The 19,501-nt window shown below is 49.4% G+C and overlaps 2 protein-coding genes across 3 annotated transcripts; both read left to right on the top strand.

Annotated features, from left to right (window-relative positions):
• Positions 1-2,710: 2,710 nt before the first annotated feature.
• Positions 2,711-5,774, top strand: MIURF (mitochondrial elongation factor 1 upstream open reading frame). Of its 2 annotated transcripts, none has more exons than XM_070790443.1 (2): positions 2,711-3,094; positions 5,534-5,774. In XM_070790443.1, the coding sequence occupies exon 2, from the start codon at positions 5,562-5,564 to the stop codon at positions 5,772-5,774; it is 213 nt and encodes a 70-aa protein (XP_070646544.1). In that variant the 5' UTR covers positions 2,711-3,094; positions 5,534-5,561. The 2 variants fall into 2 exon arrangements, with proteins under 2 accessions (XP_070646544.1, XP_070646545.1); XM_070790444.1 differs by lacking the exon at positions 2,711-3,094 and adding an exon at positions 3,111-3,799.
• A 5,719-nt stretch (positions 5,775-11,493) lies between these two features.
• MIEF1 (mitochondrial elongation factor 1) lies at positions 11,494-17,944 on the top strand. Its single transcript, XM_019961836.2, has 4 exons — positions 11,494-11,637; positions 13,308-13,485; positions 13,684-13,946; positions 14,474-17,944. The coding sequence occupies exons 1-4, from the start codon at positions 11,494-11,496 to the stop codon at positions 15,278-15,280; spliced, it is 1,392 nt and encodes a 463-aa protein (XP_019817395.1). The 3' UTR covers positions 15,281-17,944.
• Positions 17,945-19,501: the final 1,557 nt, after the last annotated feature.

A 19,501-nucleotide genomic window follows, 5' to 3' on the forward strand; every position in this document is an offset into this window, starting at 1 on the left:
AGCTCTTTTTTGTACAGTTCTTCTGTGTATTCTTGCCACCTCTTCTTAATATCTTCTGCTTCTGTTAGGTCCATACCATTTCTGTCCTTTATCAAGCCCATCTTTGCATGAAATGTTCCCTTGGTATCTTTAATTTTCTTGAAGAGATCTCTAGTCTTTCCCATACTGTTGTTTTCCTCTATTTTCTTGCATTGATCACTGAAGAAGGCTTTCTTATCTCTCCTTGCTATTCTCTGGAACTCTGCATTCAAATGCTTATATCTTTCCTTTTCTCCTTTGCTTTTCACTTCTCTTCTTCTCACAGCTATTTGTAAGGCCTCCCCAGACAGCCATTTTGCTTTTTTGCATTTCTTTTCCATGGGGATGGTCTTGATCCCTGTCTTCTGTACAATGTCATGAACCTCCATCCATAGTTCATCAGGCACTCTGTCTATCAGATATAGTCCCTTAAATCTATTTCTCACTTCCACTGTATAATCATAAGGGATTTGATTTAGGTCATACCTGAATGGTCTAGTAGTTTCCCCTACTTTCTTCAATTTAAGTCTGAATTTGGCAATAAGGAGTTCATGATCTGAGCCACAGTCAGCTCCCAGTCTTGTTTTTGCTAACTGTATAGAGCTTCTCCATTTTTGGCTGCAAAGAATATAATCAATCTGATTTTGGTGTTGACCATCTGGTGATGTCCATGTGTAGAGTCTTCTCTTGTGTTGTTGGAAGAGGGTGTTTGCTATGACCAGTGCGTTCTCTTGGCAAAACTCTATTAGCCTTTGCCCTGCTTCATTCCATACTCCAAGGGCAAATTTGCCTGTTACCCCAGGTGTTTCTTGACTTCCTACTTTTGCATTCCAGTCCCCTATAATGAAAAGGACATCTTTTTTGGGTGTTAGTCCTAAAAGGTCTTGTAGGTCTTCATAGAATCATTCAACTTCAGCTTCTTCAGCGTTACTGGTTGGGGCATAGGCTTGGGTTACTGTGATATTGAATGGTTTGTCTTGGAAATGAACAGAGATCATTCTGTCATTTTTGAGATTGCATCCAAGTACTGCATTTGTTGACCATGGTGGCTACCCCATAGTAGATATAATGGTCATCTGAGTTAAATTCACCCATTCCAGTCCATTTTAGTTTGCTGATTCCTAGAATGTCGACATTCACTCTTGCCATCTCCTGTTTGACCACTTCCAATCTGCCTTGATTCATGGACCTGACATTCCAGGTTCCTATGCAATATTGCTCTTTACAGCATCGGACCTTGCTTCTATCACCAGTCACATCCACAACTAGGTGTTGTTTTTGCTTTGGCTCCATCCCTTCATTCTTTCTGGAGTTATTTCTCCACTGATCTCCAGTAGCATATTGGGCACCTACCAACCTGGGGAGTTCCTCTTTCAGTATCCTATCGTTTTGCCTTTTCATACTGTTCATGGGGTTCTCAAGGCAAGAATACTGAAGTGGTTTGCCATTCCCTTCTCCAGTGGACCACATTCTGTCAGACCTCTCCACCATGACCCATCCGTCTTGGGTGGCCCCACATGGCATGGCTTAGTTTCACTGACTTAGACAAGGCTGTGGTCCATGTGATCAGATTGGCTAGTTTTCTGTGATTATGGTTTCAGTGTGTCTGCCCTCTGATGCCCTCTTGCAACACCTACCATCTTACTTGGGTTTTTCTTACCTTGGATGTGGGGTATCTCTTCACAGCTGCTCCAGCAAAGGGCAGCTGCAGCTCTTTACCTTGGACGAGGTCGCCCCTCTTGACCTTGAATGTGGGGTAGCTCCTCTCGGGCCTCTTGCGCCCGCGCAGCCACCGCTCCTTGGATGTGGGCTTGCTCCTCTCAGCCACTGCCCCTTCCTGCTAGATGCTTTTTAATCCTCACAAAGGCTGAGAGGGGCTGAGAGGGTCTGAGAGGGGTCAGGTTAGGAAAGTTGCCAGAGGGCAGGCTGCTCTCTTTAAGGTAGAGCTGAATTTGGAGCAGGCTGGGCCTGATTTCAAAGCCTGCCTTTTCCCCTCCCCTTCTGAGATGCTGAGCTGGCAAAAGGGGGAAAAGGGCTGACAGATTCCATAAGGACATGGGCTCCTGCCCTCAAATCTGATGAGAGACAAAAAGTAATGGAGAAATTTAAAAACAGTGCCTAGCAAATAACAGGCGCCAATAAACGTGTTTGTGTACTTCCCTGGTGGTCCAGTGGCCAATATTCTGCACTCCCAACGCAGGGGGCCCAGGTTCCATTCCTGGTCAGGGAATTAGATCCTACAAGTCACAACTAAGAGTTCGCATGCAGCAACAAATATCCTGAGTGCCCCAACTAAGACCCGGATTAGCAAAAAAAGAAAAAAAAAAAAAAAAAAAACACACAAAACCCAAACAATACATTTCCTTGAAGGACTGAAGCCCTAACTGGGATGTGCAAACAGTTCTGTGGGACTCAAAAGAGACACCTAGGTGTGTTGGATGAGGGGCGCGGAATGAGCTGGAGACTTCTAGTGGGGATGTTTGAGGAGGACCTTGAACAGTAGGTCTTTAACAGTCGAGCGGTAACAGCGCGGAAGGATGAAAAGAGAGCAATCTCGAAGAGCTTTAAAACCCACGATAGAGAACATTGTTAGTGCTAAACCTCCCCAGGGACCCTCCACGGCTCCAGCCCAAGATCAGCAAACAGTGCTGGGGCCTGACAGGTCATAGGGCTGACAGCAGGTTGGGTGACCAGCCCGCACAACGGTTTCCCCCTCTTTTCCACCGGACCACTTGTCCGCGGCCCTCTGGGGCCCTCTGGGCGGGGTCCAAATGGCCTGGCCAGGCCCATCCTTAGGTGACGTCACGTATAGAGGCGGGACTCAGGACTGTGGGGCGGGGCCCCGAGAGGGGCGGGGCCCGACGCGGCTCCTGGCCCCACCCCGAGAGAGGCCTAGGCAGGGGAGACCGGAAGTCCTTCAGCCACCGTCGGCTTCCCGGCTCCCTTCGGTTCCTCCTCTCAGCTCCGGTCGCAAGGTCGTGGCCCGGAAGTAAAGGGGCCATGTTGGTGGGTGACCCTAGGAGAGGTACCGGGCGAGAGGCGAATCTTGAGTAGAGGAAGTGCGCGCGGTCCTCAGGTGAGCGAGGGGAGGAGTGACGGCTAGGGGTGGGGGTTCGCCACGCCTTCTCTCAGGGTCGCTGTTTGAGTCCCCAGCCCGGCCGGGGCCCACACTACCGGCCTGATCACCGGGGGTCTCGCCCCAGCCTGCCTTGGGTTTTCCCCTGGAGGCCGCTCCGGGGCCTCGCCCCAACCTCCGGAGCTCTCCCGGTGCCCCAGAGCCCCCCTGCCCCAGCCTCAGGGTCTTTCCACCCTGGTTCGGTGCGATCCCCCCAGGTAGGGGGAGGACCTGGGGACCCTCCAGGGCCCACCCGCCCATTCGCCTGTCGACCTTGTAACAGCTCTTGCATGCCAGTCCCCTCCTACTTCGTAAAACACTTTACTGTTGATTTCTGGATTCATCTGTCCCACTCAGGGAGACTTGGCGCCGAGGGGCGCTCTTCTGCAGTTGAGGGTAAAGGGATGAGGACGGTGGCTGGCTCACCCTCGCGCAGCAGGCTCGCAAAGCCAGAGGCTGACGGTAGCTGACTTTGGGCCCAAAGTTTAGACCTTTTTACCAGTCAGATACCTCTCCCATTCAGTCTCATTTATTTCAGAAAGAGGGGTGATCATTTTTTCCACACAGGGACACTGTGAGCGTCCTTCGTTATTTTTTGAGCCCTCGGTATGTGCCAGGCGCTGAACTGGGAAAGTCTGTACAGCACCTAGAAGTGCTGTATGCATGGTAAGATCCCAGCCCACGGTAGTTTTCATTCCACAGGCAGGCTGAGTCGGGGTCGGAAGTGCACCCCCCCCTTTACAGCCCTGCCTGTGGGCGAGTTACTTCTCTCTGGCAGCATCAGTTTCCTCCACTTAAAATGGAGATACTGGTGACACTAGAATTGTTGATGGAATGAGATGTCACGTGGGACCTGCTTGGCCAGTGCGTGCTATAATAGTAAACAATCAATAAACATTAACCATTGTTGTTATGAACCCTGTCCACTTCATAAGTTCCTCAGTTTAAATGTGATAATGGATGACAAAGCACTTTGCAAATGGTAACACTCCTGGTTCTGTAAGGGTTTATTGTTACTGAAGGTAGATGATGGTGGTTTATGTGTAACTAAATCTGATACTTATTGAACACTTACAAACACACAAGGGGAGGTAGCATTAATCATAGCTGCCACAATAGATGGCTTGGCATATGCTGAGTGCTATTCTAACCACATTTAATCCTCATACTAACCATATGGAAAATACAGTTTTAATCCTCATTTTACAAATGAGGAACTAAGGTAAGCCCAGAGAGGTTAAGAAACTTGCCCAGGGTAATTAGCTTACTAAGTGTTGGTGCTAGGATTCAAGTATGACTGAGGCCCCTTGTGGTGAAGTTATATTACGTGTGCTTCTTCCCTGGTGGCTCAGATGGTAAAGAATCTGTCTGCAGTGCAGGAGACTGGGGTTCAACCCCTGGGTCGGGAAGATCCTCTGGAGGAAGAAATGGCAACCCACTCCAGTTGCCTAGAGAAGCTAGGCTCCAGAGGAGCCTGACGGGCTACATACAGTCCATGGGGTCACAAAGAGATGGATGTGACTAACTAATATTTTTACTTCCTTTCACTTTACATGCGATATCTCAGGCAAGTTTCAAAATAATCCTATGAGGTAAGTACTATTAGCATAAAAGTACATAGCAGTATATAAATGTAGATAGCATTATTTCTATTTTACAAGTGAGGAAACTGATGCTCAGAGAGGTTATGTACTTTGCCCAAAATCATATGGCAGGTAAGTGGCAGAGCCAAAATTCAAGCCCAGGTAGTCCAGCTTCCAGTCCCTGACCTTTCAGCGTAGCTGGTAGTTTCCCAGGAGCAGGAGTCTGTAGGCTGGAATCTAGTCCCGGCCCTGCCACTAAGTCACAGTGTGACCTTGAGGGGCTCTCTGAGACCTGGATTAAGAACTACAGAATTACTGGTGACTCAGATGGTAAAGAATGTGTCTGCAACAAGAGAGATCTGGGTTCAATCCCTGGGTCAAGAAGATCCCCTGGCAAAGGGAATGGTTACCTACTCCAGTAGTCTTGCCTGGAGAATCCCATGGACAGAGGAGCCTGGCGAGGTACAGTCCATGGGTTTGCAGAATCAGACATGACTGAGCAACTAACACTTTCACATTTCACTTTCATAGGTCCTTCTGGGCTTTCCTGGTGACTCAGCGGTAAAGAATCCACCTGTCAATGCAGGAAATGTGGGTTCAATCCCTGGGTGGGGAAGATCCCCTTGGAGAAGGAAATGGCAACCCACTGTAGTATTCTTGCCTGGAGAATCCCATGGACTGAGGAGCCTGGCAGGCTACAGTCCAAAGGGTCACAAAGAGTCGGACACAACTGAGCAACTGAACGAGAACAACAGTGTAGTTCCCTTCTATCATTAATTCTGATTCTAGGCTTCTCTTTCTTCCCTCCTGTGTATAGCTTGACGCCCAGCCCCTGTCAGTCCCCCATGGCCTCATGGAGCCGAGAGGCGGTGCTGAGTCTCTACCGGGCTCTGCTTCGCCAAGGCCGACAGCTTCGCTACACTGATCGAGACTTCTACCTTGCCTCCATCCGCCGTGAGTTCCGGAAAAACCAGAAACTGGAGGATCCCGAGGCCCGGGAGAAGCAGCTGGAAAAGGGCCTGGTCTTCCTCCACAGCAAGCTGGGAGGGATCATTTAGGATCCTCTCCTTTCCCCTCCCATCCTAATTCCAAGGGAAAGAGGACACAGGTGCCTTCCAGAGACACGCCTGCCTCTCTCCCACCTCCACCTCACAGATGCATTAAGAAGTCTCAGGTAGGTAGGCCTGTGTTCCTGTAGGTTTCATTTTTTCTGATACAGGGGACCAGGAAAGGGAGAATCTTTCCTTTTAGGGGCCAGAGTTCTTCAGGCATACTGAAGGAAATACCAACATAAATAACAGAATGTTCCCTTATAAAATGCTCCCAGTTAAAAAGGCCCTTAGTTTCAAGTCCTACTAGGGATCATTTTTCTTCATAGAACATTTAATGTATGAAAATGCTAGAAAAATTACTGGTTAAAACTTAGATCTTGTTCCATCTGGCTCATTCTTCAGTGGATTCAGTTCTCTTGAGGATTAGATCATGTTCCCCCAAACATAACTATGTGGTTTAGTCACATAAGTCCAGTCCTACTCTTTGTGACTCCATGGACTGTAGCCCACCAGGCTCCTCTGTTCATGGAATTCTCCAGGCAAGAATACTGGGGTGGGTTGCCATTTCTTTCTCTGAGGATCTTCCCAACCTGGGGATTGAACCCAGGTCTCCTGCACTGCAGGCAGATTCTTTACCAACTAAGCCACTGGGAAGCTGTAAACATAACTATACTCTGTTTCAAAAGTCTCTAAAGCAAGTATAGTGTCCAGACCTCAGAGGACTGCCTTTGTGGCTCTGCTGCTAACAACTGTGGGATTTAGGGCAAATCATTCAATCTGTCCAGGCCTCCATTTCCTCATTTGTAGATGAAATAGCATCCCACTCCAGTATTCTTGCCTGGAAAATTCCATGGACAGAGGAGCTTGGCGGGCTAGCTACAGTGGGGTCGCAAAGAGGACACGACTGAGCACCACCACTAAAATAGTACCCACTTCTTCAGCTTATTGCAAGAGTTAATGAGAAAATGCACAGAGTGCTTCAGTGGTTCTTGGCCAGTGGTATGTGAGCTCTGTTTCCTGTCATGCCAAGGTGACCAGCAAGTTCCACTGTAACCTGATGACTGTATTTAATTCAGCAACTAGATGGGGAAACAGTGGAAACAGTGTCAGACTTTATTTTTGGGGGCTCTAAAATCACTGCAGATGGTGACTGCAGCCATGAAATTAAAAGACGCTTACTCCTTGGAAGGAAAGTTATGACCAACCTAGATGGCATATTCAAAAGCAGAGACATTACTTTGCCAACAAAGGTCTGTCTAGTCAAGGCTATGGTTTTTCCAGTGGTCATATATGGATGTGAGAGTTGGACTGTGAAGAAAGCTGAGCACCGAAGAATTGATGCTTTTGAACTGTGGTGTTGGAGAAGATTCTTGAGAGTCCCTTGGACTGCAAGGAGATCCAACCAGTTCATTCTAAGGAGATCAGCCCTGGGATTTCTTTGGAAGGAATGATGCTAAAGCTGAAACTCCAGTACTTTGGCCACCTGATGTGAAGAGTTGACTCATTGGAAAAGGCTCTGATGCTGGGAGGGATTGGGGGCAGGAGGAGAAGGGGACGGCAGAGGATGAGATGGCTGGATGGCATCACTGACTCGATGGACGTGAGTCTGGGTCAACTCCGGGAGTTGGTGATGGACAGGGAGGCCTGGCGTGCTGCAATTCATGGGGTCGCAAAGAGTCGGACACGACTGAGCGACTGAACTGACTGAATTGAAGACAGGTGACTGGAGTTGAGACTGACCCAGGTCTAGAAGGACATCCAATCTCCTGTTGAGGAAGTCGTGATATCTGATGAGGGGGTGGTGGGCACCACAGCTTTGTCAGCCGGGGAGTGGTGTGGATGAGGGGTCAGGGCAGGGGCAGCATGCAGAATAAATCGGTGAGAGGCCTCAGAGTGGGTGAATCTGAGCAGATGAGGGACTGAGGCGGTGGGGTGGCTGCATGTAGGTGCAATGTGGGCAGCAGGGGACTTTACCAAGTGGGGGCTGGTGTAGCAGGAGGAGGGAGGATGAAGGATGACTTTGAGGTGGAAGGCATGCCAGCTGGGTGGAGGGTACTGTTTTCAACAGAGAGGGAAGGCAGGAGGAGCCATGTGGAATGGTTTTGGGTTGATTGGCAGACCTGCCTTTGGGAGTAAACAGCAGGTACGAAGTGATGCCCACTTCCCTATGCCTGCATAGGGAAAGTGGAAGTGAGTACTGAAGACTTTGTGTTCAGAGTCTGTTTTGAGTGTGAGTCGCGTTAAAGGTGCTGCCACTACCTCCTCCAAAAACCAAAAATAAACATAGACTTAGTAGCTCACGGGTGGAACAGATGCATCAAGTCCTGTCTGTCAAGTACGGCCCTGGGGGCAGTGAATGAGCCAGAATGGTCCTGGGGCATATGGTCTAGTGGTGCGTGGAGAGCAGGTGGGTACAAGGTGGGGCTGCAGGCTGTTTGGGACCCCTGTAACCTGCACCCCAGCACCGTGAGCTCTAGGTTCAACTCACGACTGCACAGCTTACTCGCATGGTGACTTTGGGCCAGTTACCTGACCTCTGCCTCAGTTTCTTCATCTGACAGGGGAGCTAACAATGTGACTGACCTCATGGGATTGTTGTGAAGAGTAAGAGAGCAAAGAGGGGAAAAATGCCCAGCACATGGTACATGCTCAATGTATGTTAGTTCTTATCATGTATACTTAAGCCAGGTCATGTTTAGTTCGAATCATATGACCTTTTCAAGTAAAAGAAGTTGGAATGTTCAGAGTTCTGTGTCGTCATCCTAGGAAGCCACAGGGCCAGTGTTACTCATCACCGCCACTGCCAGTACACGGGGTGGTGAGTATGTCTGTTCCCATTCTTGTGTCTGAGGAGGCAGGTTAAACACCGTGTCTGAAGTGTCAGCAGAGTTCACATTCTGCATCCTCAGCCCTGCCCACTGGGACAGTGGTTCCTCCTTTTTTTTAAAATACTTTTAACTAGTTGTATGTGTACAGTTCAGTGGTGTTAAGAATATTCATCTTATGATGTAACAGATCTCCAGAGCTTTTTCATCTTGTAAAACTGAAACTAAACCACAGGGCTCCTTCCTAATTGCGCAAGGACCCAGGCTCCTTCCCCCTTGTTAGGCAGAGCTCCTACCCCTCACTGGCTCCCAGCTAGTAGAGCACGGCCTGAGTGGAGGGTATACTGTGGATAAGCAGTTTCAACTGGAACAGGTTGAGTTCAGTTTTAGAAACTCTGATCTCCCTGGGGGAGCTTGTGGGTGTTCTCTCTTCTTGCTGGTTGCTAGGTCATCAGCACCACCTGGTCCTTGGATGGGGCAGGGAATATACTGCGCTGGTGTAGAAAAGCCTTTTCCCAAGTCTGCTCAATGTAATAGTTTTGGTCTCAAGCCCAGGATGGCATCAGTGTGGGTTTCAGAGACCGTTCCTGGCTCCATTTCAGAAGGTGAAATGGACCTCACAGGACAATCTGGATTGCTGAGTGCCTTCTGAAACGTGACCTTTGTCCTGTGGATGGAAATCGTAAAAGACTTGATAGCCCACGTTCGTAGAGTCCTTTAACAGTTGATAAAATGTTCACGTGCAGTATTTTAGTAGCCGTGTTGTCCTTACTACAACCCTGTGATTGAGGCCGTGCCGGCGTCATTATCCCCTTTACATAGCTGAGGGGCTGAGTAACTCATTTGAGGTCACCCAGCTAGTCAGTCAGGGCTCAATGGCAAGTTCTCAAGATTTCTGACTCTAAGATTTAGCCTCTTCTGTCGTGCCACCTCACTGCCTCATTCTCACCAGCCATCAGAGGGTCAAGGACTAAATGGCCCAGAGAGGCTCCTTCCAGCTTCCGCGCAGAGGGGAGCTGGGCCCTTCTTGCTCTGCTGTATCATATGCAAGGATCATTTAGGAGATGGTTCTCCCTATTGTAAATATATCCCTAAAGAGCCTTTTGTTTTAAAAGAAATAAAACAGTGGTTGGAATAGAAAATGGCAGCCCGCTCCATTATTCTTGCCGAGAGAATTCCATGGACAGAGGAGCCTGGCGGGCTACAGTCCATGGGGTCGCAGAGTCAGACACGACTGAGCGCACACAGAACAGCGCTCATCATTCTGTATGGGGACTGTACCTGTCAGCTTTGTCCTGATTGTGTTAGTTTGTCTCAGTGGCTGCTGGAGGGACGATAATGGCTGGAGTTCCTGGCTGACCCCACCTGCAAATACAGTTTCCCTCTTCTCAGCCTTGCTTGCTCTGAGCATTTGAAGTGGAAGTGTATTTAATTTGGCCAAGTCTCTCATCCTGTCCCTGAACCCGAAGCGTCTACTAACTGCAGAAGGTGAGAAGAGAACAGAAAAGTGCCAAAGTGGTGAATTCTAGTTAGAGAAAGAGTAAGGCTCGACTGCAACTGCTGCTGAAATAAGTGGGGTCAGAAATACTCCTTCCTTGTTGAGGAGGGCAGAAGCACTCGGTGTGAGGTGAGCAGTGCTCGGTTGTAAGGGTATTCGAAGGAGATCACTTCACACTGGCGGGCGCACCAGCGATCTTGCCTCTCTGTCCTCCCATTCTGGGTATACGGGTGAATGGTACACAACTGTTTACAGGGAGTTCCTGGGATACAGGGCACGGGGGGAAGAAGCAAGCAGTGTGAAGCGCCGTGCTCAGATCTGAGCCACTTTGTCATCCCTCATCTGGGTTGGGCCCAGGGTTTTAAGTCCATGGGAAATGGGTTTTTGGGGGGATGAGGGGAACTTCAGTCAGGATGACCCCGTTGTTGCCAGGGAACGAAGGTGAGCTCACCCTGCATGAACCCTGTACGGAGGCCAGCCTCGTCTGCACTGTGCCTGTGAACTCCACTCGGGGGGCCACATTTTCAGCGCATTTTTCAGGTGCATGTGAACGGGTGGATTTTCTTGTTCTCCAGTTAGCAGCTTAGTCTCCAGCAACCGTCGTGTTTATTCAGTCTCTGCCCCAGAGCCAGGCTCACCTGAGCTTCTCATGGTCCCCTGCGCACTCTCCCCGAGAAACAGCATTTGTCAAGTGGGACTGTCCGCAGAGAGTTCTTTTCTTCTTTGGCCCTTCCTCACACATGGACTTGTAGTTACACCTCCGTGTGCCAGGGTATTCAGTCCGTGTCATCGTTGTTACCGTTGTTCGCAGAAAGTTCGCAGAATAGGAACAGTTTGATCTGGGCGAGGGTAGACATGATAGAGGAGGAAAAGCATCACGCTAGGAGTCGCGAGTTGTGCACGTGGCTCTGTCATCCCTTTTCTCTGAGCCCTCTGACAAGTCACCTCCCTGTGTGTGAGGGGATGTGATGGGACTAGATGGGCCACCTCTAATTAAATGAGACCTTCTCTGCTCTTCTTTCCACAAGCAGTGGCCGAAGGATCAAAGCACTATCTGCGCTACAGTGTTGGGAAAGGGGCCGGAGGATTGGGTTTCATGGTGGGGTTTTCACTCTAATACAAGAAAGGGTTGACCATGAGCTTAGTGCTCTATAATCTCAATAGACGGGTGGGGTGGTTTTCCCATAACTAGCATGATCATTTCCTCCGCCTGCATCTAGGTACATCCAGGACACACTACCTCCCTCCTGGCCCTCGAGCGTGGAGCCCTAGAGTCAGGAGGATTTGGTTTGCTGGAACTCAAGAGTACCCTGGACTGGCCCAAAGCAGGAGGGAGGAGGAGGTCTGTTCTCAGGGTCGCAGATGGTGACAGCTGTGTTCTGCCTTCGTCCTCAGGTGCGCGATGGCAGGCTCTGGTGAGCGCAAAAGCAAGAAAGATGACAATGGCATTGGGACGGCCATCGATTTTGTACTCTCCAACGCCCGGCTGGTGCTGGGGGTCGGAGGAGCAGCCATGCTGGGCATCGCTACGCTGGCGGTTAAGCGGGTAAGTGCACTCAGCCCAGGCCAGGCATTGGAGAGGTGGTGAGGCTGCCAAGTGGAGCTGACCTAGAATAAGACCGTGATACTGCTAATGGGAATGTAATATGGCAATTTGACATTATTAGACAAGACCTTAAAAGACTTAAGTAAATGTGCTTCTAGGATCCTGTTATAAAGTAACTGTTGGAAATACAAAGAAAGTTTATCCCAGGGTTAAATTGCAAATAACCAAAATAGCTTCTTGTGACCACCTTACTTAAAATAGCAGCACCCTCACCACACATATATTTCCTATTTCCCTTTCCCGCTTTACTCTTAATTAACACCTGTATCTGCCTGCTTTTGCTTGTTGATTATGTATCTGAATCCCTGTACTGGACTGCAGACTCCATGAAGGCAGGAATTGGGTTGGGAAACTGATTTATTTTGTACACCTAGAACAGTGCCTGGCACAGAGTAGCCATTCAGTGATGTGTTTGTTAAATAAATGGATCGGTGTTTGACATTACGGTGCATTGATAAGGTACAGTGTTGTATCATCAGAAATTGTACCATATTGTTCAGCCCTGATTCATTCTTAGTGATACGAGGAGTGATAAAAATGACAAGTAAAAAATCAGTTTTTTAAGGTATATATAGAGGAAGATTGGAGAAGGCAATGGCAACCCACGCCAGTACTCTTGCCTGGAAAATCCCATGAACCGAGGAGCCTGGTAGGCTGCAGTCCATGGGGTTACTAGGAGTCGGACACGACTGAGCGACTTCACTTTCACTTTTCACTTTCATGCATTGGAGAAGGAATTGGCAACCCACTCCAGTGTTCTTGCCTGGAGAATCCCAGGGACGGGGAGCCTGGTGGGCTGCCGTCTGTGGGGTCACACAGAGTTGGACACGACTGAAGTGACTTAGCAGCAGCATAGAGGAAGATGCTAATTATATAAATACATATTTCCAGAAAGAAATATACCAAAATATTATTAGTTATCTTCTGGTGTGACTTCCCTGGTGGCTCAGGCAGTAAAGAGTCCACCTGTAATGCAGGAGACCTGGGTTGGGAAGATCCTCTGGAGGAGGAAATGGCAACCCACTCCAGTATTCTTGCCTAGAGAATCCCTTGGACAGAGAAGCCTGGCAGGATACAGTCCATGGGGTCACAAAGAGTCGGACACGACTGAGCAACTAAGCACACAGCACGGCACTTAGTCTGTCAGACCCTGTCATGTCCTGAAATGGGTACTGAGGCCCCGAAAGCACCGATGGGGCCTGACTCAGATGTCAGCCGCTCCTTGTGGGGTCCGGCTGGTGCCTGTGCCCCCAGAACAGAGAAGTGGCCCTGTGGACAGGCCTGGCAGGGGCACAGGTCTGACCCACGTCAGGGAAGCCCTGGGGCCTGGGTGGAGGAGGGGGTGTCCCCGAGTCACCCAGCAGGGTCTTATGAATAGAACTAGTAGAAATTCTGAGTTTTTTTTTTCTGGGTTGTGACATTATAGATAAATGTGTTTCTTACTTATTTATATGATTTAGTATTTCCTGAGATTTTTCTGTGTGGAGCAAAGCATTCCATAATCTAAAATAAAATGACATTACTGAAAAGTAGTAGTGGAACTCAATATGGGAGAACTGGTGGGAAGCAGGAAAGAAGGTCCACATGCTGGGTCCTCTCTGCTCTTTCAGATGTACGACAGGGCTATCAGCGCCCCCACCAGCCCCACCCGCCTGAGCCATTCAGGGAAAAGGAGCTGGGAAGAACCAAACTGGATGGGCTCTCCTCGACTGCTTAACAAGGACATGAAGGCAGGCCTGAGCAGGTCCCTGCAGGCCCTTCCCACAGGCTCCTCTGCCTTCGACACAGGTGAGGAAGGCTGTTTCCCTCTGGGACTCATCTCGGGCTCTTGGTGCTACTCTTGCCCTCAACATGTTTCTTAAGGACACACGCGCCAGGCACCACGCTGGCCTTTTGTGCTAAGCCCTTCTCCTCTCTGGGGCTGAGGTGGCTGTGGATGAGCAAGCATGGGATGAGCTCACAGGCCTCTCTTTCTTGCCTTGGCAGATACATTCTGCCCGCCCCGGCCCAAGCCATTGGCCAGGAAGGGCCAGGTAGACTTGAAGAAGTCACGACTCCGCATGTCCCTGCAGGAGAAACTTCTCACTTACTACCGGAACCGGGCGGCCATTCCTGCCGGCGAGCAGGCTCGGGCCAAGCAAGCTGCTGTGGACATATGTGCTGAGCTCCGGAGCTTCCTGCGGGCCAAGTTGCCTGACATGCCACTTCGGGACATGTACCTGAGTGGCAGCCTCTATGATGACCTGCAGGTAACCAGGGGGTGCTTACGAAGGGTAGGGTGGTTCTGACCACGATGCTTCTCAATAGTGCCATTGGGGCAGAAGATCAGTGTCCCAGGCTTGCCAAAAAAGATTAGTCTTACTCCTTCTGAATTCTGCACATGTGGTAACATTTGATCCCTGCCTTTAACTCGTTTCAGTCATAAAACTTCTAGGAAGCTTTTAGAGGCTTCCTCCTTCCTTATTCTTGTTCCAGTTTCTCCTTCCTGGCTTTCTGTCTTCTGGGATCTTGAAGGCATGGAGGATGTTATATGTACTTCTGAGTCCATAAACAGTGGGGTGTGTGGAACGAGCACAGGCTCTAATGTCTAACAGACCTGGGTTTTAAGTCCTCACTCTGAATTGATGTGGTCATGTGCAAGAATTTTTAGTTTCCTTTTTTGCTGGGTTCGGAGGGTGGTGGTGGGGGATACAAGATGGTGAGACCTGTGTTTGGGGAAACTTGTCTCTTGAGGAGATGAAGGTCCCTCAAACCCTTTTTAATTTTGCTATAATAGGTGGTGACAGCCGACCACATCCAACTCATTGTGCCCCTCGTGTTGGAGCAAAACCTGTGGTCATGTATCCCCGGGGAGGACACCATCATGAACGTCCCTGGCTTCTTTCTAGTTCGCCGGGAGAATCCAGAGTATTTTCCTCGCGGTAGCAGTTACTGGGACCGCTGTGTAGTAGGGGGCTACCTTTCTCCGAAGACGGTGGCAGACACGTTTGAGAAGGTAGTGGCTGGCTCCATCAACTGGCCGGCCATCGGGTCCCTCTTGGACTACGTGATTCGGCCAGCCCCGCCCCCAGAGGCCCTGACTCTGGAAGTGCAGTATGAGCGGGACAAGCACCTTGTCATTGACTTCCTGCCATCAGTGACCCTTGGTGACACTGTCTTGGTGGCCAAACCACACCGGCTAGCCCAGTATGACAACCTGTGGCGGCTGAGCCTGCGTCCTGCTGAGACGGCGCGCCTGCGGGCCCTGGACCAGGCCGACTCGGGCTGCCGCTCCCTGTGCCTCAAGATCCTCAAGGCCGTATGCAAGTCCACTCCGGCCCTGGGCCGCCTCACTGCCAGCCAGCTCACCAATGTCATCCTCCACTTGGCCCAGGAGGAGGCTGACTGGTCCCCGGACGTGCTGGCCGACCGCTTCCTGCAGGCCTTGAGGGGGCTCATCAGCCACTTAGAGGCCGGCATTCTGCCCAGTGTCCTGAACCCCAAGGTGAACTTATTTGCAGAGCTCACCCCTGAGGAAATAGACGAATTGGGATACACTCTCTATTGCTCGTTATCCGAGCCAGAGGTGCTGCTGCAGACGTAGGGCAGGTGAAGGCCAAAGCAGGTGTCGGGTGCTCAGGCCCGATTCTCCGTTAGAAACACTTGGCTACATAGTTGGTGCCTCACAGGGTCCCTAGGTGCCTCCTGTCTTGCTGGTCATCACCCTGGTGATTAGATTCTAATCTAATGGCAGATTAGAATGCCATTTCTGTCTCCTCTTTTCTCACCTTCCCTTTCGACTTTTGTTATCAAACACTGTGCTCCCTACTCTTCCCCTCCCCATGCTCCAGGCTAGTTTTCCTTGAATGAACTGAGAAGGTGGAGCCCTAGCCTGAGCTGTGGCGACCACTTGGTATTTTGCATCTTGGCCTAGGTCTGTCGTGTCGGCTGTGCCGCCTGCCCTTCTTCGGTGTCTGCTCTGTCTTTCCTGCCTGTTCACATCTTCTTTGTTGCTCTTTTTTCCTGGAGCGCATCTGCCTAATTAAGATGTTGCCTTGCAGTTGACTGTCACTGAAGTTAGGATTGCATGTTTCAAACTCAACTCTGCAGGGAGTGCTCAGACAGTATTTAGGATTTCCGGGGATAAAGCTGGTGGAAAAGCTGGTCTTTGACCCAAGTTCCTGGAAAAAAGAAGCCCACCCCCACCTCTTGACCAATTCATATCCAGAAGGACCAAGAAGGTCTCCTGGGCACCCTTTTGGCTGCCGCACAGGGGAGTGAGGGCTCACGGTAAACTGGATGCAGAGTTATTCGGAGACTGTCTCTCAGTGGCCATTGGTGAGAGTGCAGGTGGGTGAACCTGGAGGTGGCGGTGGGGTCTGCGTGCCTGATGTCTGTGCCTCACCAGGGGCTGCTCCCGTCCGGCGCCGCTGGGTGCAGGTGTTGAGAGACGCGGGCGGAAGGGCTGCTGTTGGCCCCTCCCTGCCGTATTGCTAATGAGGACAAGGCCTTCAAGGACACAGTCCTAGTGCGTGAGGTTGACAGGCAGCTGACCATCAATGACCAATTCCTCCCTGTCAGGCCTGCGTTTCTCGGATATTGCCTTAGCCCAAGAACAGGTCCAAGAGCCAGCCCAGTGTGTGCCGTGTGAACATGAGGGAGTGTTTGCTGAACTCTGCAGGCATCACCAGAGGGCAGGCAGACATGCACAGACCTCCTCCCTCCATCCCGTCTCTCACCCAGCACCTGGGGAGATCGGTGCTACCCAGGAAGAGCACATGGCTAGAACACATGAGAGGGAGGTGGGTACTTCCCACATTCCTTCTTGTTTTCTGCTGCTAAAATTGCACTATTTATTGCAATGTAAAAAGTATCCTGAGAGTGGGGAGGAATATTTAATATACAATGTCAGTGCATCTTGTTTTGTGTGGTTTTTTTCCTGTTTGTGGCAGGAGGCTGATGATAATTCTATTTCTGATCTTCCCATCCAGTATTTTGTTCTCCCATCAAATCTTATTTTTATTCTTACTACCTCTCCATCAATGAGATTCTGGTGAAGCTCTCTGCAGCTGTCTCATTCCTTTCCAATGACAGCGACATGAAATGACTCTTTAAATAGCATTGAAACCTTAGCTTCCCTTTGAATTTAAGGTAGAGACTCCTGTCCCCTTTTTTGTCATGGTTTAGTAGGTTGAGCAGTAGGGTTAACATTGGCTATATTTAGAGTCTTCCTGTCTCTTCTCTTACATACATGCAAAGGCCCCCTGAAATGGTTCAGTTGTTCCCTTTGTATGAAGACATTGAGAGAGAATGAAAAACAACAGCCCCGAAGCCTGAGAGAGGTTCTCCCTCTTGGCTGTTCATCAGTCAGACCGGGAGTTTACAACGCTCTGTATGCCTGAGTACCATCCAGGGTGACTAGTGTAGAGGCTGTGGGGTGGAGCCGAGCACTGATGCACCCATCTACTGTCATTAGAAGAAAAGGACAGGGCCACGAGTGTTTGAAAAGCATTCCTTCTTGTTTTTCTTCATTCAGAGAAAGGATCTGGTTTTCCCCATGTGAATATTAGAAAACCTGGAATTTTCCCAAGGTGTCTCTGACCAAATTCTATATAAGACATTGGATGGAGACTCAAAAAACAAAAGACTTTAAAGACCAGATCCCAAATCATCTAAGCCAAGTGTAATTGTGATTTGAGTTTATCTCCGAGCACCCTTCTACAGGCAGGTCCGTCTCTTACCTGTTTTCAAAAACCAAAATGCCTAACTCTGCCATTTCACAAGCAAGAATCTCTTAGCGGTCCTCAGAACTAGAAGCAGTGGGAATTCTTGACTCTAGTCCTGGTGGATTTGCTGACTGAGATGGGGCAAGTCCCATCATCACATGTGGATGAAGTTCAGTGCTTTGAGATTCTTGGATGGAGGAGGGGACCCCCCACACACACCTACACACACACACTTTTTTTTTTCATCTTTGGGGAAAGATGTAGGGCCTTTCCCTGCCTTTCTACTCTGTAACTTTCACCTTTGCCTGAAGTAACAGCATCTGCTTCTACTCCATCTGGAAATTTTTTTGCACCATCTAGGTTAACAAACCACATAGTTAGCTTAATGCTTGAAAAAAGACTCATCATCTCGAAAACCCAATCAATTCCAAAGTGTATTTTGGTTTTCCCTGTTGCCCCTTCCTAAAACATGAGTTCAATTCAAAGTACTTTATACTCTTGGTTGTGACTTTTTTTCCAAATAAAAAAATAACTGAAGCTCATGTTTGGAAAAATTGTGTTGTGAGACCTATAATCTTTCCTCTTGGGCTCAGCCCCTGTGGTCCTCCTGTTCATATTCTTGATTGGCTGGTGTTGCTCCCTGGTACTTCACTCAAGTTGAGAACGCAAATGGTTTTGATGAGGAATCAGCTTCGGGATCAAGAAGCCCTGGAGAGGATTGGGGGGTGGGGATGTGTGAGCGGGGATCCCTGCCATGTGTCCAGAGGCTCTGTTGTGGCCCATCTTTGAGACTATGACCCTGGCCGAGAACTGCTCTCACAGGACGTGTTAGAACCCTGACCTTTGAGCCGAAGCTTAAAGCCAAAGAGAATGGTAAGAGGACCCAAGACTAGAGCTGTGAGGCGGTAGCCCTCGTAGATACACTTAGCTGATTGGAAGAGGCCAAAATATCAGAGGTGTGTGTTCTGGGGCTAACTGTGTACAGTGCGTTGCTTATCTTTTCATTACAGTCACCTCATGCTCTCTATTCTTCACCCCTGAGGCCAGGCCCACAACATGCCATCCAGTCATTTGCCTGCCCTTCAGTAAGAGGTTACTATGTCTGGAGGATAGGTTTGGAATCCAGCACCAGTCTTTTCTGTCCTGTCTGGGCTAGGTCCAGAGAGAAGCAGCTTAGCCCTGAGACCCAGACAACTACTATCCTTTTTCTCCTTGAGGGAGGAAATAAAGCCGGGGAATGTGCTGTCTGTCTACAGCACGGGAAGACGAAAATAAAGAGTTTCCAACAGCTTTGGCTTGTGTGTGTGGTATGAAACATTTTCCTACAGGACTGGGACTGGTTCTCCATTTGCAGGTAGGAGACACTTTGAACTGGGTTACCATAATGGAAAGGATGGGATGACCTGCTACTGGAGTCATTCTCCCACCCCTCTGCAGTGTCAGTCTGGAGCAGGATTACTTTAATTCTCAGCCATCGATATGGTCATCTGTCAAGAAGCACTGACAGCTCCCTCCATACAGCAAATGGAGGACATGTCCCCCAGGGTCCTTGGTGACACCTTGGGAACACTTGAGTAGTGGCCCAGGGGTTCTTACTGTCTTTGCACTAGACTAGATGCCTTATGTATGTCGAGATATTTGTGATTCCTCAAGGGGAAAGAAAAACCGCATCTAGTATGCTTTGCCTGTACTAGTTGTTCAGTTGTTGATTTCATCTCTGTAAATAATAGTCCTCTGAGGAAGCAGGATGATGTAATGGAGATGGGGACGGGGGACCTAGGAGGTTCAGAAGACCTCAGTTCTAATAAAAGTAGTAATAGGAACTATTTATCCAGCACTTACCAGATACCAGGAGCTTTGGCTCAGTGCTTGCATGTATTATCTTACTTCATTCTAAGCATACTCATCATGAGCCTCATCTTACAGATCAGGAATCAGACTCAGCAAGGATAACTCACTCAACCAAAACGTCTCCACTAATAGCCAAATTTGGGGGTATTTGCCCCTAAAAATCTCTCAACTCCTACCTCATACTGCCTTCACGGCGCAAGAACACTTCATCCCTTTAGTCCTCAGTTTATCACTGAAAAGAAATTGTT

This window comes from Bos indicus, chromosome 5 (genome assembly GCF_029378745.1).
Source record: "Bos indicus isolate NIAB-ARS_2022 breed Sahiwal x Tharparkar chromosome 5, NIAB-ARS_B.indTharparkar_mat_pri_1.0, whole genome shotgun sequence".
NCBI classification, from domain to species: Eukaryota; Metazoa; Chordata; class Mammalia; order Artiodactyla; family Bovidae; genus Bos; species Bos indicus.

Coding starts and splice junctions, on each gene's coding strand:
- MIURF (XM_070790443.1), top strand. CDS start 5,562: ATGGCCTCATGGAGCCGAGAGGCGGTGCTGAGTCTCTACCGGGCTCTG.
- MIEF1 (XM_019961836.2), top strand. CDS start 11,494: ATGGCAGGCTCTGGTGAGCGCAAAAGCAAGAAAGATGACAATGGCATT. Junction 13,486..13,683: donor CTCCTCTGCCTTCGACACAG/GTGAGGAAGGCT, acceptor TTGCCTTGGCAG/ATACATTCTGCCCGCCCCGG. Junction 13,947..14,473: donor GCCTCTATGATGACCTGCAG/GTAACCAGGGGG, acceptor TTGCTATAATAG/GTGGTGACAGCCGACCACAT.